Raw genomic sequence first — 25,168 nt, 5'->3', positions numbered from 1 at the left:
GGAGTAAGGGTTAAGTTAGTTGAGAAAAATATACTGATTTAGAATAGTGGTTGGGGATAATGGAAGAAGGAAATAATAAAAGACAAGTAAAGGAGCATACCTTACTAAAAGTCAAGCTGAAGTAGGACGCTGTGAGTTTACGTTATATGAATGAATAATGATAACAATAGCAAATTATTTTGGAGCTCTTTCTAAGTGACTAGCATACTTATGTGCTTTGCCATATTAATGAACTGTCACGACACACTATGAGATAGATGCAGTTGTTATCCTCATTCTACAGATGAGGAAACCAGGACATGAAATGGTTAAGTAACTTGCTCAAGAGCAATAGCTAGTGGTAGTTGTGGAGCCTCCATTTAAATTTAGGCATCTCTTTCCACAGCCCATTCTCTTAGCCACCATGACACAGAACAGTAATGATGCCTCTTTGCACAAGTGTGTAAATTTTCCCAGCAGTATTCAACTGGGAATATAAATGGAAAAGGCAATTTAAAGTGCTAATTCAAGATTGGTATAAGAAAATAGGTACAACAGAGATCAGAATATCAGCTACTGGATTTAGCCTAAGGAAGGAAGCCAAGAGGAGCTGACAGATTGGGAGAAATTTGAGGACTGGAGAAGCCCTGTGAGATTAAAAGCAATTTTCATATGGAAGAAGTCCTGAAAGAGTTGGAATTCTCTCTCAGGAGAGAATTTTAATCTTAGAGTAGGATATAAATTCTATCGTTTCTTAGGCAAATAAGAAACCCAGGCAGTCTCACTTCATATTCCTTCCTCTCGAGTACCATTCTATACTGCCTCGCGTAATAAAGAAGTCACAAAGGTAACCAACAGGGAAATTTAAATAATTGTGGAAAAATTGGTGAAATGATGGTAAGACAGAGGGAGTATAATGGAATTAAACTTTAGCAAGGTAATACATCAAGAAGTAAAGATACACTTTTTGAATTATAGATGTAATCACTAAGTGAACTAAAACAAAAATTGATGTATAAAATAGTTGCCTCTGGCGCTTTTCATGATAAGTCCATCAGTACTGTTGTGCATGTATAGTTGTTATTTTGAAAAGAAATCAATGTGAAAATGGATTTGAGAGGCTAAGTTAAAATGGAAAACCGTACTTTTATCTAACATACTATAATGATGTAAGTGATATTTTAATCTATAACAATTTTAAGGAAGATTATCAGCCATGGATCAGAACTATTGAGGAATCCCTGAAGGATAGAAAGCAAACAGAAAACTTTTGGTCAAGGCAGTATTATGAAATAATGCTTTAAACTACCTCTCTACTCCAAAAACATGGGAATTATAGATTACATATGTATGTGTTTTATAATTATGAGTACACATATGTGTGTGTGTGGACACACACATTACACAGAGAGTGGGGGTAGAAAAGAGGAAGAGGGAGAAGAGAAAAGACAGCAGGGAGTCAAACATGTTCAAAAATCAGATAAATATCTCCAAGAGACAAATAAATAAGTAAATAAATAATAAGTACAACAGCAATTGTAGGAGATCCAGGCCTAGAAACAGCCACTGATTGCAAGAAGTTGTGTTTTCAAGGCAAAAAAACTGAAAGCTTCCCAACTGACTCACTTGTGAAAGGAGAATGGAAAAAATGCCATAGATAGATGATAGATAGATGATAGATAGATAGATAGATAGATAGATAGATAGATAGATAGATAGATAGATAGAATCTTTTATAATGTGAATAAATTTGTCTTCTTTGTGTGATATATTTTACAAAACCAATAAAGAAAATTGAATTTTTTAAGGAAGTATGTTCTAGAGGGCTGAACAGAAATGGATAGGAGAGATAAAAAAATGAACACACACACACACACACACACACACACACACACACACACACACACGGTAGGAGAATAGAAAATTAGAAAAGCAAATGGGTGATAGCTTGTCTTTGACCAAGGATTAAAGAATGAGAGGAAGAATTAGAAGAAACTGGTCTTAAAAGTCTTGATTTCAGGTTATATTGTTTGGCATTTAAACTGTTTAAAGTTCCCAGAAATTATCTGGTCTTGTGCCATAAAATTTATAATGGGGCAGGCATCAAAGACCCTTTCCTGGACATAGATATCTCACCCTTGTGCTAAAAATTACTACCATCTTATGAGGTTGTTATTGCCTTTGTAATTGATGAAGGAGTGTGTACAAACCATGTGTTAAATCATCTCTTCTAGGGCCCTTCAGGTATTGAGGGAGAATCTGGTCTGCAAGGCGAGCCAGGTGCAAAGGTAACCTTCCTACACAGTAAAGGGAAGGGTCTCCAAACTTTCACCATCGAATCCCGTATGTTTGCCACATTTTGGCAAAACCATCTTGAAAGCAGGTGAAGTACAGCATATAAAAATGGCAAGTGTTTTCAAATGAGTCAGAAAAAAGTGTTTGTCAGAAAAATATCTGTATATATGTATACAGATTTGTATATATATTTATACAAGGGAGGGGATACAAAAGATAAAGCTAATGACGCAAAATACAATAAATTAATCTAGAGAAAAGGAAAACGTGGGAAGTGTTTTGGAACCCCCTGTCCTCATGATATGACCTCCATAATAATTAGATATGCAGTTTTAGTAGGAAAGAGTTTACTCTTTTCCTTTTTTTTTCTTCAGGGAGATGTTGGACCTGCAGGCAGTGTTGGAGTCGCTGGGGAACCAGGGTTACGGGTAAGTGCTTAATTGGCTGTCGTTGCTGTGGAGCTAGACTTATGAGTAAATACCTACTAGAAATCATTTTAATGCACTGTCCACATATTTCAGACACTCGAAACTTAGCCTGAAGACTTCAAAAATTGCATAATAAACCTTTTTGGTGCATTATAGAAAATGTTTGTCTTTATCCCGTAATTTCAAAGCCATGTGCCAAACTCTGTTCACATTGTAATTTAGTAGCATTTAGAGTCCTAATCTCATACATCTTTTTCTCCGAATTGGTTGTACTTTGCAGAACCCTTTCCAAATATGAGGAATCACTATGATTGTCTTTAATGTCAGCATAAAGACGAAATTCACAAATACTAGTGATGAACATTCAGGATATTTCCTGACCTAACAAGACAGTCAAAATACTGATATTTAATTTGTGTTTTAAAAAAACAACAACAAAGTTATGCAGGCTTACCAAGATTCAAGGAAATAATTGTAAGTAGTTGTAATTAGTGTACAGAAGTTATTCTAACGTAGACAGCCTTTAATTTGATCCCAAGATAGTAGTGCCCTAGATAATATTGAGATGTTTGTTTACTAAAATCCAAAGTAGGGAGATATTGTTTGCACCCAGGTTCTTTTTCATTTCCCCCCTTTTTGGCAGGGTCCGGGTGGACAGTGTGAGATCAGGGTAATGGAAGTATCAGTGGCGGAAACAGTGGGACAACTGTGAAGATGCACTGATTAATGTACTTTTAAATAGTTCAGGTAGCAAGAGAGCAAATACTTTATTAGCTTCATAAAGGATATCTCTTCATTTCTGTAAGTTCTGTGTCTACAAGACAGCATCTTTATATACCAGGGACTTCTTCATTGCCTCTCCTCAGTAAGGGAGAAAATACTCTAAAAATCATGTACACCAAATTTAACTGAATTAATTTTTATTAATCCTTGTCAATTTAGTACAGCAAGCTACTATAATTTTGTAAGATGCACTGTTTAACAGTCCTCCAACTCAAAAACACAGGTCTAACTATATAAATTTCCAGAGCTACCAAATGAATATATGTTATCTTTTATTATCTAAAAGTTATGGCTATTAGGGGACCATCATGTATTTGAATTTATAACAGTATGACTCTTTAAAAATCATCTTCAGAGCTATGCCAGAAAAATTAAATCATGCTTATTATACTGTCAAATATTCCTTATAAATAAAGTAGGAAGAAATACACATGAACCTGCTACTTTCTATAAATACCAGGGGCAAAACAAAAAAGAAAATTATTTTGCAAAATAATAAGACTTATTGTTTCTGCTACAAAATAGGGTGAACCAGGAGCTCCTGGAGAAGAAGGTCTCCAAGGAAAAGATGGATTAAAGGTAAATTATGCTTTTAATATTATGTATAAAGTAAATGTTTTTGTGAAGTCTTTAAAATGTTATATATAACTATGTTTATGTTCTAAACAAAAATCTGCTTATTGTGTGGTATAATTGTTTCACTGCTTTTCCTTTCTTAAACATTTTTACTGGGTTACAGGGGAACCCAGGAGGAAGGGGACTTCCTGGAGAGGACGGAGAAAAAGGAGAGATGGGCTTACCAGGGACTTCAGGGCCCTTGGGAAGACCAGGTCTAAGGGGCACTCTGGTGAGTACCACTGGGTTCATTTTCAAATACTCAGTGAACTCAGACCCCATGTGTGTCCACACACACACACACACACACACACACACACACACACACACACACACACACATTCTGACCCCCTTGTATGTCCTCTTGGTAATTGGAGGTGTGGAACCGTGGCTTGAGAGAGAGACAAACCAGGGAGTGATTACCAGCCTGCCTAATATCCAAGGAGGATAGACACTTTTTCCATGTATCACACAAGCCATTTACTTCTTTTTTTAAATCCTTTATTGAGCTATAATTGACATATAACATATAAGTGTAAGGTGTATAAGGTGTTGATTTGATATATGTATATATTGCTAAATGATTACCATAATAAGGTTAGTTAACACATCCACCGCCTAACATAGTTACCTTTTTTGTGTGTGTGGTGGGAATTTTTAAGATTTTTCTCTCTTAGCTACTTTCAAGTATTCAATACAGTATTTTAAGTATAGTCACAATGCTTTACATTAGATCCCCATAACTTATTCATCTTATAACTGAAGTTTGTACACTCTGTTTCTATGAGTTCAGAGTTTTTAGATGACATATATACATGAGATCATACATTATTTGTCTTTCTCTGTCTGACTTATTTCACAAAGCATAATATCTTCAAGGTCCATCTATATTGTTGCAAATGGCTGAATTTCCTTCTTTGTATGGCTGAACAATATTCCATTGTATATATAAACCATATACATATATACACATATATACATATACATATATGTGTGTGTTTATATGTGCGTGTGTATATATATATATATATATATATATATACACACACACACACATACAGATATATACATATGCCATATTTTTTTTTCAAATATTAGTTAACCATATATGCATGAGTTTATTTCTGGGTTCTTGATTCTTTTCCATTGGTCTATATGTCTGTTTTAATGCAGTATCAAACTGTTTTGATTAATACTGTTTGGTATTAATATAGTTTGAAATTAGGAAATGTGATGCTTCCAGCTTTGTTTTTCTTTCTCAAGATTATTTTGGCTTTTTTGGGTCTTTTGTGGTTCCATGCAAATTTTAGGTTTTTTTTTTCTATTTCTATAAAAACTGCTATTAGAGTCTTGATCGGGATTATACTGACTCTACAGATAACTTTGGGTAGTATGGACATTTTAGCACTATTAATTTTTATCTATGAACATATTTTTTTCCATTTATTTGTGTCATATTCCATTTCTTTCATCAATATCTTATAGTTTTCAGTGTACAGATATTTCCCCTTCTTGGTTCTATTTATCCCTAAGTATTGTTTTTGATGCTATTCTAAGTGGGGTTGTTTTGTTTCTTTTTTAGATAATTCATTCTCAGTGTGTGGAAATGTGACAGGGTTCTGTAGGTTGATTGTTTTTGTCCTGCAGCTTTATTGAAATAATTTATTAATTCTAATAGTTTTTTTGGTGGAGTCATTAAGGTTTTCTATATATTAAGATCATGTGATCTGCAGACACAGACAGTTACTTCTCTCTTACTGATTCGGATGCCTTTTATATCTTTTTCATGCCTAATTGCTCTGTCTAGGACTTCTAGTACTATTTTGAATAGGAGTGGTGAGAGTGGGCACCCTTGTCTTGTTCCTCCTGATCTTAGAAGAAAAGCTTTCAACCTTTCACTTTTGAGTATGATGTTAGCTGTGGATTTGTCATCTATGGTTTTACCATGTTACAATATGTTTATTCCTACCCAAGTGTTGAGAATTTTTGTCATGAAAGTTCACTGAATTTCGTTAAATGCTTTTTATGCATCTATTTGAGATGATTATATGGTTTTTAGCTTTAATTTTATGACAGTGGTTTATCACAATGATTAATTTGCAGATGTTGAATTATCCTTGCATCCCTGAAATAAATCCCACTAGTTCATGGTGTCTGATCCTTTTAATGTACAATTGACACTTGAACGATGTGGAGGTTATGGGTGCCAACCCCTTGCACAGTTGAAAATCCATGTATAACTTTTGACTCCCCCAAAACTTAACTACAGTCGCTCAGTATCTACAGGGTATTGGTTCCAGCCCCCGCCCTTCCCCACGCAGATACCAAAACATGTGGATACTCTAGTCCCTTATATAAAATGGCATAGAACAATGCAGAGTTGGCCCTTTGCATCTGTGGATTTCCAACCGTGGGTCCACCATTGGTTGAATCCACAGATGCAAAGCTCAGGGATACAGAAGGCTGAAATTATTGGGGGGAAAAATCCATGTATAAGTGAACCTGTGCAGTTCAAACCTATATTTTTCAGGGGTTAACTCTATTGTTGAATTTGGTCTGCTCATATTTTGTTGAAGATTTTTGCGTCTATTATCAGTGTTATTGGCCTGCATTATTTTTCCCCCTGTGGCATCCTTGGCTGGTGTTGGTATCAAGGTAGTGCTGAGCTCATAACATAACCTTGGGTGTATTCAAAATTTTGAAAGATTAGCATTAATTCTTCTTTAAATGTTTGGTAGAATTGATCAGTGAAACTGGATTTGTCTTTTTCAGAATTTCCTCATTACTGATTCAATCTCCTTACTCATTTTTGGTCTATTTAGATTTTCTATTTCTTTATGATTCAGTCTTTGTAGTTAGTAGGATTCCAGAAATTTATCCATTTCTTCTAGGTTGTTCAATTTATTGGCAGATAATTGTATATAGTAGACTCTTATGATTCTTTGTCTTTCTGTGGTATCATTTATAATGGCTTCTTCTTTCATTTCTGACTTTATTTGAGCCCTCTCTTTTCTTGGTGAGTCTAGCTAAAGGTTTGTCAATTGTGTTTATCATTTCAAAAATCCAGTTCTTAGTTTTGTTCATCTTTTCTGTTGTTTTCTTATTCTCTATTTCTTTTCTAATCTTTATCATTTTCTTACTTCTGCTAACTTTGGCCTTAGTTTGTTCTTCTTTTCCTACTTCCTGAGGTGTAAAGTAAGGTTGTTTATTTGAGATTTTTTTCCCCTTTTTAATATAGGCATTTATAACTATGAACTTCGTCCTTAGAACTGCTTTGGTGCATCTCAAAGGTTTCGTATGTTGTGTTTCATTTTTGTCGCAAGATATTTTTTTATTTCCCTTTTGATTTCTTCTTTGATCCATTGGTTGTTTAGGCATATATATTTTTTTAAATTTTCATATATTTGTGAGTTTTCCCAGGTTTCATCCTGTTATTGATTTTTGGTTTCAAACCACTGTGCTCAGAAAAGATACTTGATATAATTTGTATATTCTTGAATTTGTTGAAGCTTGTGTTGTGGCCCTATATATGATCTATCCTCAAAAATGTTCTGTGTGGACTTGATAAGAATATGCATTCTACTGCTGTTTGATGGAATATGTCTGTTAGGTTAGTTTGGTCTATTGTGTTGTTCCAATTCACTGTTTCCTTGTTGATTCTCTGTCTTAGTGGACAATACGGCCATCCTAGAGAGGGGTATTAAAGTTTCCAAGTATTATTGCATTGGTGTTCATTTCTCCTTTTATTTCTGTTAATATTTGCTTTATATAGTTAGGTATGCCAATGTTTGGTGTATAAATATTTACAATTAGTATACATTATTCATTAATTGACCCTTTGTCATTATATAATGACCTTCTTTGTCTCTTGTGACTATTTTTAGCTTAAAGTATATTTTGTCTGATATGTATATCTACCCCTGCTTTATTTTGCTTGAAATATTTCTTTCCATACCTTCACTCTCAGTCTTTGTATATCCTTAAAACTTAAGTGAGCCTTTTGTAGGCAGCATGTAGTTGGGTCTTGTTATTTTGTCCATTCATCCATTCTATGACTTTTGATTGGAGAATTTAATTCATTTGCAATTAAAATAATTATTGATGAGTTAGGGCTTCCTATTGTCATTTTAATTATTTACTGACTGTTTTGTAGATTGTTTCTTCCTTGCTTCCTCACTTGCTGCCTTCTTTTTTTCTACTTTATAAATTTTTGTAACAGTATGTTTTGAATCCTTTATTATAGTTTTGTGTATCTACTACATGTATTTTCCTTGGTGACTCCCATAAAATATCTTAAAACATCCTAGTTTAAGTTGGTAACAACTTTGATAGCATGAAACTTTATGTCTTTACTTCTTCCTCTCCCCCATTCACATTTTAGGTTATCGATGTTACAGTTTACTTCTTTTTATGTTATGTATCCAGTAACTAATTATTGTAGTTATAGTTATTTTTAATACCTTTGTTTCTTAACTTTTGAACTAGAGTTGTGATTTACATACCACCATTGAATATTAGAGAATATGGCTTTGAATATGTATTTATCTTTACTGGTGAATTTTACACATTCATACGTTTTCATGACTTTCGTTACTTCCTTTTATTTCAGCTTGAAAAATGTCCTTTAGCATTTCTTGTAAGGCAGGTGTGGTGGTGATAAACTCTTCAGTTTTTGTTCACTTGAGAAAGTCTATCATTCCATTTCTGAAGGACAGCTTTGCTAGGTATAGTAGTCTTGATTAACAGTTTTTGGTTTGGGGTGTTTTTGTTTTTGTTCTTTTTCCAATATTTTGAAGATATTCCACTGTCTCTGGGGCTGCAAAGTTTCTGCTGAGAAATCTACTTATAATTTTATGAGGGGGGCTCTCTTGTATGTGACGAGTAACTTTTCTCTTGCTGCTTTCAAAATTGTCTTTGACTTTTGACAATTTTTATAGTGTGTCTCAAAGTAACCCATCTCAAGTTCAACTTATTCGGGGTCCTTTGGGCCTCAAGAATCTTGACGTCTATTTCAACCCCCAAGTTTGGGACATTTTCAGCCATTATATCTTTTTTTTTTTTGGGGGGGGGGTGAAGGATATTGGAAAACAATATGTTTTTCTAGGACCCATCAGCTCCATGTCAAGTCATTGTTTTCAATGGAGGTCACAGCTCACTGGCCCATGTGGGAATCAAACCGTGTTATGAGCACTGCACTCCAACCACTGCTCAGTGGTAACCAGCCACCCCAGCAGTTACATCTTTAAGTAGACTTTCTGCCCCTTTCTCTTTCTCTTCACCTTCTGGTAGTCCCACAATGCATATATCATATATTGTTTCATTTGGTGCTATCCCATACGTACAATAGGTTTTCTTCACTCTTTTTCCTTTTTTCTTTCTTTTTTTTTTTTTTTTTTTGCGTTTTGCTTTTTGCTCCTTTGGATAACTTCAAATGGGTTATCTTTCTAGTTCACTGATTGTTTTCTTCTGCTTATTCAAATCCATTGTTGAAGCTCTCTATTGTATTCTTCAGTTCAGTCATTTTATTGTTCATCTTTAGGATTTTTGTTTTATTTTCTTATGGTTTCTATTTCTTTGTTGAATTTCTCACTTTGTTCATGCATTACTCTCCTAGTTTTATTTAGTTGTCTGTGTGCTCTTGAAGTTCGCTGAACTTCTTTAAGAGGATTATTCTGAATTGTCAGACAGATCATAGAGTTCCATTTCTTTAGTGTCAGTTATTAGTATAGGAGTAATAAAGGAAGCTTTATTACTTTCCTTTGGTATTGTCTTGTTTACCTGATTCTTTATAATCCTTGTATCCTTACTTTGGTATTTGCACATTTGGATAAGCAGACTCTTCATCCAGACATTGCAGGTTTGTTTTGGCAAGGAAAGATCTTCACCAGTCTGCTTAGCTTTGAATAGTGGATGGGTCAGCTGGTAGCATTTTCAGGCAGGTAGAGCTTGCTATTGGGGTCTCCAGTTGGGCAAGGTCCTGCCCAAGTTCTGAGGCATGGATAGGGTTGCCACTAGCTGGTCTCTGCAGTTGAGTTGGCCTGCTGGCTGAGCTCCATATTCTAGAGGGGCCACTGAATATGCACCCTAACTGGGTTGGGGTGCTGGCTGCACTCTGTGGCCAGGTGGAGGCCCTAGCTGGGCTCTGCTGTTACTTCTGGTAGAGTGAGTTCTCAGGGGGTGTTGCCTGGCAAAGCAGTGTCACTAGTTGGACTCTGTGATTGGGCAGGTCCTCCTTTTGTGCTCCCTAACTGAACGGTGCCACTGGCTGGACTCCAGTTTCAGGTGGAGCCACAAGCATGGCTTCACAGTTGGACAGAAGTTCAAACTGTGCCCCAAATTGGAGCAGAGTTACAGGCTGTAGTTCATGATCAGTCAAGTCACTAGCTATACTCCTATGTTGGGTGAGGTCATTTGCCAGGCTCAGGAGTCAAGTGGGGCCTCCAGCTATATATCGCAGTTGAGTGGGGCTAGAGACTATGTTCAGTGGTTAGGTGGGGTCATTTTCTAGGCTCCTTTGTTGGTCAGGGCCACAGGCTATGCTCTACAATTGGACAGGGTTACTGGTTGGGCTCCCTATGTTTAGCAATTGGACAGAGTTGTAGGCTAAACTCTGCTGCTGGGTAGGGCTGGTGGCTGGGCAACATGACTGGGTAGTACCGTAGGCTGGACTCCAAGCTACCCAGGATAACTATTCAGGTTCCCTGGTTAAAAGGGGCCAGAGGTTATGCTCAACAGTTAATAAAGGCTGATAGCTTGGCTCTCTGCCTGCATAGGGCTGTAGTATTGGTTCCACAGCTGCCCAATTTCTCTGGACTGATATCCTGATCAAGCAGGACAGGCTTCTATGCCTGACAGTTGAACAGGGTTGCAAATCTGCTTCCCTGCCCAGCAGGGCCATAGAACGGACTCCACAGCAATTCTGACTCTTTGGCTGGGGTTCTAAATCATACAGAACTGCCTACCATGCTCCCTGACCAGACAGGGCCACCGGCTCAGCTCTACAGATGGGCAGACTCACTGGCTATAATCTCTGCTCAGGTGCCGCAACAAACGGAAATGCTATCTACCAAGATCCAGCGCTAGTTACTGTGATCCCCACCTCCCTTCTCTGTCTCTATCTGATCCCCTGTGGTAGTGTTCCCAGATTTCCCCCAGTGATCCTCATGAACTGAGATCTGAATGGGCCACACTGGAAGCATCCTACATTGCTGGAGGAGCTGATTATCTACTTTGGGTTCTCTGTTTTCCACGGGAGAAATGATAGGCCCAGGATGCCCACTCAGCGTGGTGCTGTGCTAGCCTGGGGGAAGGACAATGCAGTCAGTAAAACCTCTCCTTTTGCCCTTTTGATGTGGTCCTTCTCGGTCTCTGTGCTTCATTGAGGTGCTTCAGACTTACCTTAAGTTCTGGAATTTTCACAGTGGTGTCTTGTTTATGGATAGTTGCTACTTGGCCTTTTTCCAGCAGGGGTGAGAGAGAGGTTGAAGTCAGGAATGACTTATGTCACTATTCTGGTGATATCATCTCAGTGACGGAAATTCTGTCATAAAGCATTTGAAGGGGAATATTTTGTGTTATTTTAAACTCAGTTTTATTGAATATTTCTGATTTGTATTCATAGAACTGACATTATTCCTCTAGAGTAACATCCTAGCTCCAGGATGAAATAAGAAATCTTGCAAGCATAATTTAATTTATCAATATCTGATCTTCGATTGTAATATTACTTCAGATGAAATTGTAAGTGTTATAGTGAACAAATTCTCGGGGCAAATGGAAGATGTAAACAAATAATAAGAATAGCTTCTATCTTGCTTAAATGCTTCGTTTATGATATTCATTGCATTCTTCCAGATACGGCCTCACTGGTCGTTTTCCTGTTTTTCTTTACTCTTTCCTCTTCCTTATCTCATATCTTTAAACATGAGTTCTCCTCAAGATTATTCTCTATCTATTTCTCTAAGACTTCTTGACTTTAAAGATATTCTCATACCTTAGGAGTCATCACTTATGACCCTACCAGAAAATGATCTTTCTTTTCTTTTGACCCTGTCAGTGTTATTCAGCCTTTTAAAGATTGTAAGTTAACGTTAAAACCTGTAGGTCTCTTTCCCCCAGAGAGATCACAGGTCTTCAAAAGTAGAGGCTCTGACTTTACGCCTCCTATAAACCAGTGTCCAGTACTTTCGTGCTTCAGATTTCTACATGTGGCTTAGTAAAGGCTGAGGAAGTGATCATTAGTAAACCAATCATGCAAGCCGACTGGGAGACAAAGTAGTCATTTACCAAATTTGTAGTCTTTACACTTTTTTGTGTATTTCTCTTCCTCTGGCTTCTAACATCAGATCGTTGAATGTCTATCAGTGATGCTCCCTGCCCTAATTATCTCAATTAGGTTCTGAGAACTAAGAGGAAGCTCTATCTGGAGGAATACAGCAAACACCACAAAGAAAGATTGGCCAGCTCACCATTCATATCATTTACCAGTGATTATAATTCCTTCTGCAACAATTAAAAGGATGCTCTGTGGCCCCTTCCTCAAAACACTAGATCATTGTACCAGCATATTTCAAAGTGGTATTTGAAAGTTGAGGATGAACCAGAAGGGTCACTTGATTTTGAGCCATGGTAAATTGAGTATTTTCCCCTCAGTTTTACAGAAGTGATAAAGTGTCCATTTCTCCTCTGTCCTGCCCTCCCAGTCTTGTGATGGGTGTTCCACTACAACAAACCCAAGCACGAGGGAGTCTCCCCCACCAAAATCACCTTAAACACCATTGATCCAGACACTGAGCAATATAATTTCACTTATATTCTGTCACAGAATCCTTCCAATATTCTATAGATGCTTTATTATTCCCCATTTTACAACTGACAAAACAGAGACTCTGAGAAGACTAACAGGCTTATACATAATAACATAGCAGATGGCAGAGCTGGCTGTAGTTCCTTTACTCCTGAGTTTTGTGTTTTTAAGTCACACTTTTCCATGAGGTAACCAGCGTTGGGCTTCTATTTTGCCTTTCCAGGGCTCTTGATTGTTTTTATCTTTTTTAGAAAATTCATCAGGGTTTTTAGAAAACTCACAGAGAAGCCAAGTAACAAGTGCCAAGAAAGTATGATTATCTTCCTGAGAATTTTTATCAAATTTGTTTTTATACAAGAAATTCATTAACAATTATTAGCACTTTCTCATGGATTTTTTTTTTTTTTTCAGTCAACTAGCCTAGTTTCCTAGCAGAAATCTAAAATTGGTGGGGAGTGGAACACAACTAAGGAAAAGAAAGGCCTAATCATGCCGTAGGATAACAGAGCCAGAAGTCCCAGGTAGGGATGATGCAGCGTGACAGCTGGTGATATGCAGAGCAGAGATGAAAAAGGGGCTGAAAATAAGGCATGGAAAAATGATAAACACAGATTTCATCTGCTTTATAATTTTTCCCAGGAACGATTCAGCCTTGTACACATCTTTGGTGTCTTTTTTTAGTAACAACACATGTGTGTTTCTTTTTTATTCTTTTTGTTGTTCTCCTTGGAATTTTAAATGCCTTTCAGCTCATAAACTCAGTAAAAATACCATAGCATGTTTTTTCCAAAAGAATTTTATGATCCAAGGAACTATTGCTTAATCAGACAGCCTGATGTTGGATTTATTTTTGCACTTTTAAATATTCTTCCTTAGGCAGTGTCGCAAACATACTACTTTAAATGCTTAAAAATTAAACAAGAAAGTGAGAAAAAGAAATTGAAATTTTTTAAAGAGATACTCTTCTTACTTTCTAGAAGATTGGGAAATGAGACCTGGGTTGAAAAATAAAGTAAAGGAAGCATCAGCAACAAATTCTCAAAAACAAAATGCAGACGTCTTTGAACAGAAGGAAAAAAAAGTGTATTTTATGCTTGTATTCTGTGCTAAAATGTTCAGTTGCCTAATGCAGAACTCTATAAGAGAAAAGAGTTTGGAAGCATCTGAGAAAACACATCTGCCTGACTTATGGTCTGTCATCCATTTCTTAAAAAAAAAAAAATCCATCACTGTGGTTTTGAAGATCTAAATATATGTGAAGCCATAGACTCCAAAATTGAATGTATAAAAATGAAATTGTCTTGTTTTATTCCTTTAGGACAAAACTTGATTATGTTTACCGAAATGTGATTTTTCCCTATCTGTTTATGTTGGCATGATTTTAGGTAGAGGTGACTATTTTAAGGGCAGATGAAACAAAATAGAGCACCCTTTTTAAAGAAGCTTTTTAAATAGTATCTTAAAAGTGAATTCAGAAAGATGAAAGGAATGTCAACACTTAGAAAAGAATAATAAGGTATACGTGACTCTTGACTCTTCTTTCTGAGGCTATTTCCTTGGAACCCCTGAAAAATAATCAGTTTGGAAATATGGGGTCAATGGCATTAAGGAATTAAAGGTAACCTAAATATTTATATTATGAAAGATTCTTATGACTTTGGTCTTAGGCTTGTTTGTTCTGAACAGTTGTGCCATAAAGTAACTCAGAAATAGAAAGAATCCTGCAATGACTATTTTGCAAGAATTGTTCATACCCCTGCTTTACCACCAAAGAGCTGTACATTGTTAGCTGAGTCATTCTTTGGTTTCTCAGTTTACAGTTTACACTTTACATATAATACAGGGGTTGGAGCTATGCAGAACCTCCCAAGATAATTGTGTCGGGGGGATGCTGAGTGGGCTCCTGTTCCTTCTGTTCCTACTTGAGTCCTAAAAGATCCTTGAATATATGCTTAATATAGTCGCTTCTATATAGGCTTTCTTTGGAAGAAAAGATTCTATAGCTTTAAAAAAACATTAGCTTAGATGTTTCTAATTTTTATAGCCTTATACCGTGTTTCCCCAAAAATAAGACCTAGCCAGACAATCAGCTCTAATGCGTCTTTTGGAGCAAAAGTTAATATAAGACCCGGTATTATATTATATTATATTATATTATATTATATTATATTATATTATATTATATTACAATAATATTATATTATATTACAATATTATATTATATTACAATAATATTATATTATATTATATTATATTATATTATATTATATTATATTATATTATACCGGGTCTTATATTAATTTTTGCTCCAAAAGACACATTAGAGCTGATTGTCCAGCTAGGTCTTATTTTCAGGGAAACACGGTAGACTGTGAGTCCATTAAATGCATTTGTTTATTCATTCAACAAAATTTATGAGTATCTTATACAAAACAAGAACTCGTTAAGCATGGGGAATACCAAGGGGAATGAGATTAGCAAGATCCTGATCTCGGATTTTATAATATTGTGAAGAAAATTGACAATAGACCAGATCAGTGCAGGTTGTGATAAATGCAATGACGGAAATAAACAGGGTGATGAAAAAGAATAACTGGTCAAGGGAAGGGAAGCCAACTAGTTAAAGGTAGAGAAGCCTATTTCCACTAGGGCAGCAGTGAAGGAAGGCTTCCATGGGTAAGGGAGGATTAAGTTGAGACCTGAAGAATGAAAAGGTACCAGTTATGCAGAGAACTTTGGGAGATCCTTCAAGGTAGATGGAATAGCAAGGACGTGAGAAAGATCTAGGTATTTTTGTAAAACTAAAAGGAAGTTATTACAGCTGTATCATAATAAATAGTGAAAAATTGTTTGAGATGAGCTTGAAAAAATTGATAAGAAACAGATTATGGAGGACCTTTTAAACCATAGTAAGAAGTATGAGTTTTAGTCAAAGTGTAGTGAGAACCCATTGAAAGGTTTCAAGCAGGAGAGGACACAGTCTTTGATGGGAATCACTCTATAACTTTTCAAGGTATTAAGCTTTGTTTAATAATATCTGGTGTTGTTGACTATCTCAAGGGATAAAATAAATTCCAGGAAATAAACAGAACTAAATAAATTTGAATTACAAAAGCATATTATTACCCAGACAATTCAATGAGGGAAAGAACAGTCTTTTCAATGAATAGTGCTATAGCAACTGGATTCCCACGTGTACAAGAGTAAGTTGGACCCTTCCTTACACTACACATAAAAATTAACTCAAAATGGGTCATAGACCTAAATGTAAGAGCTAACACTATTAAACTCTTGGAAGAAGACATAGCAATAAATCTTCATGACCTTGGTTTATGCAAAATTTTCTTAGATAACACTAGAAGTACAAGTGACAAAAGAAAAAATGCGATAAATTGTACTTCATTAAATTCAATAGTCTTATGCTTCAAAGAACACCATCAAGACAGTGAAAAGACACCCATGGAATGGGGGGAAGTATTTGCAGATCTTATATAGGAAAGGATTTCTATCCAGAATATATAAAGAACTCTTACAACTCAATAATGGAAAGACAAATAACCCAACTGAAAAAGGAGCAAAGTATTTAAACAGATATTTCTCCAGAGGAGATGTACAGTTAGCCAATAAACACATGAAAAAATGCTCAACATCATTCACTGTAAGAAAATTGCAAATAAAAACACAATGAAATGCCACCGCACATCCACTAGGATGGTTATAAAATACACACACACAAACACACACACACACACCAGAAAATAACAAGTGCTGATGAGAATGTAAAGACATTGGGACACTTATACATCACTGGTGGGATATAAAATGGTGTATCCACTTTGCAAATCAGTTTGCCAGTTTCTCAGAATGTTCAACATGGAGTGACAGTATGACCCAGCAATTCTACTCCTAGGTATATACCCAAGAGAACGGAAATCAGCGTTCAAACAAAAACATGTACATGGATGTTCATAGCAGCGTTATTTATGACAGCCCAAAAGTGGAAGCCACTCAAATGATCATCAACTGATGAATTAATGAATGTTTATTAATAAATGTAGTATATCCATACAATGGACTATTATTTGACAATAAAAAGGAATGATATACTGATACATGCATGCTACATTGATGAACTTTGAAAACAATAGTGAAAAGCCAGTGATAGCAGCCCACATATTATATGAAATGTCCCAAACTGGCACATCTGTAGAGACAGAAAGTAAATTAGTGGTTGCCTAGAGCTAGGGGAGTTGATGTGAGATAAAATGGGAAGTGATTTCTTATGGGTAAAAGGTTTCTTTTGGAGATGATCAAAATGTTCTAAAATTGATTGTGGTTGTGGTTGCAAAACTGTGAATATACTAAAATCCCTTGAATTGTATACTTTAAATGGATTTGTATGTAATATGGTACGTGAATTTTATCTCAATAAAGTTGTTAAAAAAAATAGATGTGATGTGTTACTTCTGAGACAATACAGCTACTCTCACAAAGTTTTAAAAAATCGGTGGGAAATCCCAATTCTTTCTTCTATTTTATGAGTAGGCTGAACATCAAGCCAATCATTATCTGTCAATGTGACATTTATATAAAAGCATTCTTACTTCTGTAATTACTGAAGAAACCTATTAAAATATGCATTGTAGAAAACTATTGCTACTTTTCCAGTCTGCCCTGCGAACTTCTCTAATAATGATGACCCAAAAAGAATTCAGCACAGAATACAGGCAACCTCTTTTCTCACACATAATGAGTTCTTCGAACATGTGCAAACGTTTGCTGTGCAAGTTTCCAAGTAGATCCACTATTAAACTCTTGAATATAAGTCTAGTCCTTTCCAAACTTTGCATGCATTATCTCATTTAATCTTAGTAACCCATTGAAGAAGTTATACCCCTTTTATGTAACAGAAAATTGAGGCGTTTAGAAGTTAAATAATGTACCTATGGTCATATCGCTGTTAGGTGACACAGCCAGAATATGAAACTGGAGCAGCCTGACTTTTAAAAGCTCACCCCATTGACCTCTATGACAGTTAATCAGACTCTTTTAAAACATTCATATTAGCCACAAAGAAGTCTCAGGTTAGTGTAACTATCATTTCAACCTCTGGATGCAGCTAGAACTACAGCAATAGAGCTGAACCACACTGGCCTCTAAATTTAGCAACTTTCTGAGGTTAGAAGAGCATTTGCTCAGGAGCATGGGGCATGAGTCATTTCCGTAGGTATCTGTGTATTCGTTCAACAAATATTTATCAAGAGTCTACGTAGCACAGTGGTAAACCACAATTTATTTCTTGTCTACATCATCTTTCCAGTTTGCCAAAATTTGGGACACAAGTTTGAGATTTCCATTTTCATTTCCAACTGATGCAAGGAATGCTGTGATTAATTATTAGCCATTTTAGAACTTGCAACCTGGCTTACTGTGGACCTCATTTAAGCCTAACCATTGCTGGCCTGCAAATTCACACATCTAAAATATTTTGTTCACTTTTTACTAAAAAAACAAACAAACAAAAAAACGTATATATTGAACTTACAATCTGCTTGTGTCTCAACAAACTAGATTGAAATGAAAATATTGTTTTAAACAGTCTAATATGACTACCTCCTTTTTCTCCATGTATTTCCTTTTCTTTTTTCCCCTACAGAACAAAGAATATCTCTTTAATCCTCTACTCCAATGAGATGTTCAGATTCTCCATGACTATGATTAGATATATTTTGTAATCCTATACATTCAACAAGATGTTGAACACACAGTAGCTCATAGAAATGCTGAAATGGATGCATCCGGGTTTACTTTAATTATGTTCTCGCTAATTAAAATGTGTATACAGAAAAGTAATTTTCTTCATATAATAAAGAATTGTTTAATTTTGTCTATCTTGGCCACTCTATATATGAGAATTTTACTCACTAGTAACAGCTGTGATTAAATCATCATGACATCTTTTGAAATAATTAAACAAACATAGTATTATAGAAAAGTAACTTTCGTTTTCACTTAGTGTTCAGTGATTATGTGATATAAGTATTTAAACATTCCATCATTCCATCTAATACTTTCTTTAATTTTCTTTTTTTTTTTTTTTTTTTTTTATATTGGATATTCAGGGACCTGAAGGAACTGTGGGAATTCCAGGACAAAGAGGTCGTCCAGGAAAAAAGGTAATTTTTTTTTTTCATCTTCTTATGCTGGTTTTCTTTCTTCTGATGTGCCCAGAGCTTCATAACGCTGTGATGTTTTCATTTGCACTAGATATAAACTAATAAAGAAATATAGATTTTCCTTAAAAGAGAACATTTGTATAATTGAATACTTAATTCCTGTTAGGTGTACTTATCACCTTAATTATTTGAAGGCAAATTTCCCATTTTGTATTTTCTAAAAAGATCTTTGCCTTTCCTTCTCCTGTTTGCCAAAAAAATTTTAGTAGACCATAGATGAGAAAAGAAAGAAAAGGAAAATGCTATACTATTTGTGCTATTTAGTAACAACTTTAGTAAAATGTTCAGGAGAAAGGAGTAAGATTAGAATTATTTCTGAGTTTGTTATTAATGTGTTTGTTTTCAATACAAAGGTTAATGATTGATTTTATTTTTTCCATATATTGTCTAAGAACCACAAACCAAGAATATGTTTTATTTGATTCTTTTGTATTTTACTTAAAAAGTGATGTATTTGTAAAAATTTTAGCACACCATCATTAAAATTCATCTTTATCTGGGGTCAGGAATTTGTTCAAGTATTGGTGAGATATGGAAATGATTTTCCCATTGTACTATAACAGTTCTGAACATATTTACAAAGCTTCAAATCACACCATATTCTAGTGATTTCATCATGTTTGCTAATACATACCTACTCCATCTTTCACATAATTTGGGGACAGTATAAGGGATAATAAAAGACAAAGAATATGAATGAGGTAAATTTTAGTTGCCATTCTTGCTCATGAATATTGAAGTCTCTTTTCATCATAAATAATTTCATGCCAAAAATCAACATTAGAAGTGGGGCACTGCAAGTCCTTACAGCGGCATGCTCCCTTGGAAAAGCCGGTAAATTCTTATGAATACTAAAAAATTTCTGGTTGACAATGACCACAGTTTAGTTTTTCTCTGTGTATACTTGAATATGAATAACAGCACAGTTTTGTTCCCGTGTGTTGAAAATGAATTATATCACTTAATGTTTAAGAGCTGCTATAATTTGGTGCTAGAGAATGACCAGTCAGCCTAATGGTAAACAGAAGGCAACTAGTTTTCAGGAGGATGTGAAATGATATATAAATGTCACAGATATTTAAAGGCAACCTCCAAACCAGGGAGTGGTGATCCTCAATATACAGAACTGCACACCAGAGCCTTTTTGCATTAAGCAGATATTTGTGGCATTGAAGTTCTCTGTAGAAAAAAGCTTGATAGAGTCTGTGTTGTCTCATGATTACAATAAATACATATATGCATGCTTACATATATATGTACATAAATTTCAAAATAAAAAGCTTGGTGATTGGTATTGCAACGTGAGCACAAGATCTCTGCTTGTTTGGCCAAAATATTTGTTAAGTCTTTTTCCAAAATTACCTTTAATTCTATTTTTAAGATAACCTATCTGGTGATGATATATTATATATTATTGTCAGTGGTAGTCTGTAGTACTATTAAATTAAAGCAAGTTAGTATTTATAGAATTTTGCTTACAGAATATCGACTGGAGTCATTCAGGTCTATGATATAGTTAGTTAATCTAAGTATAATTTTTATCTTACTTTTTTCTCTCATTAATGACATCGACAGGGCGATAAAGGACAAATAGGACCCACAGGAGAAATTGGAAGCAGAGGTGCTCCTGGACAAATCGGGGAACGTGGTCCTAAGGGTGCCAGAGGAACTAGAGGTGCTGTGGTTAGTATTTGATTTGTCTCCAGAACTGAGTTCACTGTGGATGGAAAAGAAATGTATCCATGTCCTTAAAGCTTCGTCCCTTGATTAATTTTACAGAGAAAGCAATAGTTCCATTGAAAATAATCTACCTCCATGGGATGTGGAGAATTGTAAGCATTCCACAGTACTTAAATGGTTTAGTGGTTTCTGGACATGAAAAAGGAAAGGGAAAAAACTCAAAATGGAAATAAAATATGAAATGAAGTTTAAAAATGTCAGATTATAACTCTTAACCTAACTAGGAAAGTTTAAATGCCTTGCACTTAAAATCACGATTTAATATCGGTATAAAATGAAGCTTTCATGGCTGACAAATTGCTTTGAAAATAAAGTTTACTTGAAAATGGCTTTTGTTTATATGCTTGGACCCCACGTGCTTATCTAGAGGTTATTTTTCTAACCAGCTGTGATAAATCTCCATAGCATCTAATAATATTTAATCTTTTGCATGAACATTACATAATGTTGGAAACAAGGATAACATGATATTTCTGAACGTATAATAGCAAAAATTATATTGCTAATATATTTGGACCTGCTTAGAAAGTCACAACATGAGAGATGCAAAATGTTTAAGAGATTATCCAATTTAGTCTTTTCACTGTTTCATAAACTTATTTACAAAGTGCCTGTGTATTTCCTAGTCCCCATTTAAATTTCACAAATGTTACACTTTTCATCAAGACCTTCTGGAGAACATTGCATAACCCATCTGTTGTCTGAGGAAAGTTTGCCTCAGGCTCGTTTTAAGTATTTCTTCCCTTCAGAGTAGGCTCCTACTTCTGATGTTCTCTAAAAAGAATATTCATCTTTTAAATTTCAATACATCTTCCCAAACTACCTTCTCAAATGTCCACTTCCATTACCAATACTTCATTTCATATTAATCCTTTTGATGTTTTCCAATCCGGTAAATGAAAAAGTGTATCTCATTTTCTTTCCACATACAGTTTCCTGATTGCAGCTAAGTCATATGTATTTTTTTCCTCTGGAAGTTGTCTGTTCATATGCACTTTACATGCTTTCTATTAGGTTGTTGTCTTTTTCTTACTGATTTGCAATAACTCCTTATATTTTTAAATAATATATTTTATTAACTATGTTGCAAAATATATTACAAGTATATTTCCCTTTCCGTCATTTATTTTTTAATATTGTTTATGATATCTTTTGCTATACAGCTTTTAATTATTACATAGTCAAATTTTTCAGTCTTACACAGTTCTAGATTTTATTTTATTTGTTAGAAATGCCTTCACTATCTAAAGTATATAAAAATATTCTTCTATATCCTTCTAATACTTTTATACCTTTATTTTTACCCTTAACTCCTTAAAGCATATGGAGTTAATTTTTTGCTATGATATTAATTGTAAAGGACTAATTTTTTTTTCAAATTGATAGCCAGTTGTCTCAGTGCCATTTAATAAACAGTCAATTTCCCACTTTTCTGATATGCTACCCTTACCATACTAAACTCTCAAATATTCATTGGTCTGTTTCCATTTTCTCTATTTTCTTCTTGCAATCTGTTAGTCTGTTTCTGAGTTAGTACCACATTATTTAGATTATTATGCTATTACATTATCTTTTGAGATCTGTTAGGGCAAATACTCCATAATTCATTTTTCTGAAAAGCTCAGCTCTTACAGTGATTTCCTCTTTCATGGAAACTTTAGAATCAGCTCAAGTTCCTTTAATATTGACTCTTTCAATAGAGAAACACCGTATCTTTCCATTTACTCATATCTTCTCATATGTCCTTCAATAAAGTTTTGTTATTGCCTTTATTTCTGTTTTTGCACCTTTCTTATTAGGTTTACTGTTTATTACTTAAGGATATTATTATTTTTAATGTAATCGTTTCTTCCATTACATCTTTTTGGTGCTGTGTAAGAAATCTATTTATTTTTATATTTTGACTTTATACCCAGTTGAATTAATTTAGGTGATTCTCATGGGTTCTTTAAGTAAATAATCATATCACTTCTTATTTATTATCCTGACTTATTACATTGATTAGAATTTCTGGTTAGTGTAATATAACATACCTATTCTGTGCCTTAATTTACTCAAACAGGAGATTTGATGTTGAAACTACTTCGTGTTATGAAAGATAGGACATTATTTTTGCTTTTTAATTGTTGGAGCCATCTTTTCAGTAGTTTAGACATTTACTAGCTAGTCTTTAATTTACGTAGTTTCCTCATCTGTAAGATATTGATGATAAGAGGAATCATAAAGTGATTATTGCACACAAGTTTTCAACCATTTCCATTTTAACAACTTGGACCAGATCTAAAACAATCTTCCTCAAAGCATCCAAAACTATCAATGAGTACAAACTTCTCCTAACCCCATCGTGACAGTATAAAAAATTATGAGGCTTCACCCTCTAATGTTCAGTGTATACAAACTTTAACAAACACAAACTACATTTCCAAGAATTTGTTAGAAGCCTGTAGGATTCTGACAACTGAAAGTATTTCTCTTAATATGTTTAAAGAGGTTTACACCAGAAGTAAACCAAAGAGACGTTTGTGTGTGGGGATTGGGCGTGGAAGGGGGGTGGCGGGGGTATTTTTGTAGTTCAGGAGAAAAATAAAACCAAAGTTAAGGTGTTATTTTTTGTTTCCCATTTCAGACTAGGTAGAATTTCATACTTTTTAAACAAGCTAAATTTTAAATAATAGGAATACAACTTTAATGATTTAAACAGTTGTCTGTTTTCTCTCTAATATTTACTTTGTTTTCTAGGGGCATTTAGGATTGATGGGACCTGATGGAGAACCAGGAATTCCTGGATACAGAGTAAGCAACTCTAATTGGAAATAAGAAAGTGTATATGTGCATGAAAATATTTATATAAAGATGTTTTCCCAAATATGCGAATTAAGATGAAATCTCCCTGATAAACTTTTTTAACATATTTATGCCTTACTCCTCTATAGAGTGAATCCTAGGTTTCTTTCAAAACAATGCAATATCCAATGGCATGGCCCTGATGGTATTAGGTAGAGCATGTACAAATGATATGGAGAATGGCTACTTACTTGTCCTTTGTTAGGGCCACCAAGGTCAACCAGGACTGTCTGGGTTGCCAGGACCTAAAGGAGAAAAGGTATGTGTGTATATTGACTTTTTAATCCTAGAGTTAAACGTTGAATTCATGTGTTCTTTCTGAAAGTGTTCATGGAAACACTTTTAAAGAATAAAAGAAGCACTTTTTTTCAACTTTGGAAACATTGCAAATGCTATGTGAAAAAAAACAGAAATAACAAGGGGTAAAAATTTCAATAAATCATTAAAATGTCTTCCATAGGTTGTTTCAAGATTGAGGTGAAATAATATATGTTAAAGTGTTTTCCAATCTATAAATCTTTGTAAAAGTAAAATTAATTACTTATTGAAAGCAATTGTGAGACTCTAGATTAAATAACTAACGATGGTCCATTTATATATAGTAAAATATTTTATTAGTTAAGAATAACTGCAACAGTACGCCTCTCAATTTGTAATATCATTGGAAACCTGACTCTGAGAACATTAGTGAGTTGCTTTTTATGTAATTAGAGCAGATTGACACTTCCAAAGAGAACCATACACAAATTGCAACTGTTTATAAAGTATCATATGCTAAGTTTTGTAGGTAAAAGTTTTCTATTTAAAAAAGATAAAACCCGATTGTATATTTCATAACATATTAGAAAAGAATAGGCTGCCTATTTTACAGGTTGTTTTATGAATTTAGTTTTTATAAATCATTATCTTCATTATAGGGTTATCCAGGAGAAGATAGCACAGTTCTGGGACTACCTGGGCCTCGAGGTGAACCAGTAGGTCTTTTTCTACAATTATTTTGAAGTTTTAAGATAAAATGCAATTACTATAATAGATTCACAACATCAGTCACATCTTTTCAAAGAGTTTTATAACAGTTATCTTGCAGGAGAGCAGTATTTGGAGTCACGTACTCTAAATATGAAAACTGTTTATATTCAGGTCAAGATCCTTAGCATAATATATACGTTTAATGCGAGTACAGTGACTTTCCAAATCTAACACTCAGAATTAAATTTTTCACAGAGATTATAAAAAAATTACATACTTGTAGACATTTTAGGGCAGATATTTCTTTAATCATCAAATTCAGATTTATTTCTAAAGTATTTTTTTAAATCTGATCTGTATCCTTTTTGTAATACTTTATACACTGTTACTAAATGATTTCAAGACTCATCTAAATCAGTTATTATAGCTAATACTTTTTAAAGATCTATATACTCTTCTAGGTAACTGTAACC

General features: G+C 34.5%; 1 protein-coding gene across 11 annotated transcripts in view; it reads left to right on the top strand.

Annotated features, from left to right (window-relative positions):
* Positions 1–25,168, top strand: part of COL24A1 (collagen type XXIV alpha 1 chain) — a 310,376-nt gene that overhangs the window by 209,898 nt on the left and 75,310 nt on the right. For all 11 annotated transcript variants that reach the window (XM_088791263.1, XM_088791262.1, XM_074335082.2 and 8 more), the window contains 9 exons: positions 2,214–2,267; positions 2,649–2,702; positions 4,011–4,064; positions 4,225–4,332; positions 19,029–19,082; positions 20,718–20,825; positions 23,622–23,675; positions 23,932–23,985; positions 24,644–24,700. In XM_088791263.1, coding sequence (XP_088647389.1) covers positions 2,214–2,267; positions 2,649–2,702; positions 4,011–4,064; positions 4,225–4,332; positions 19,029–19,082; positions 20,718–20,825; positions 23,622–23,675; positions 23,932–23,985; positions 24,644–24,700 — 597 coding nt within the window. The remainder of the gene's footprint in view (positions 1–2,213; positions 2,268–2,648; positions 2,703–4,010; positions 4,065–4,224; positions 4,333–19,028; positions 19,083–20,717; positions 20,826–23,621; positions 23,676–23,931; positions 23,986–24,643; positions 24,701–25,168) is intronic.

The sequence above is a fragment of the Rhinolophus sinicus genome, chromosome 14 (genome assembly GCF_057876585.1).
Source record: "Rhinolophus sinicus isolate RSI-liver-muscle chromosome 14, RSI-T2T, whole genome shotgun sequence".
In the NCBI taxonomy this organism is placed as follows: Eukaryota; Metazoa; Chordata; class Mammalia; order Chiroptera; family Rhinolophidae; genus Rhinolophus; species Rhinolophus sinicus.
The sequence above is the reverse complement of the archived record's forward strand: the minus strand, read 5'-3'. Positions and strand labels throughout refer to the sequence as shown.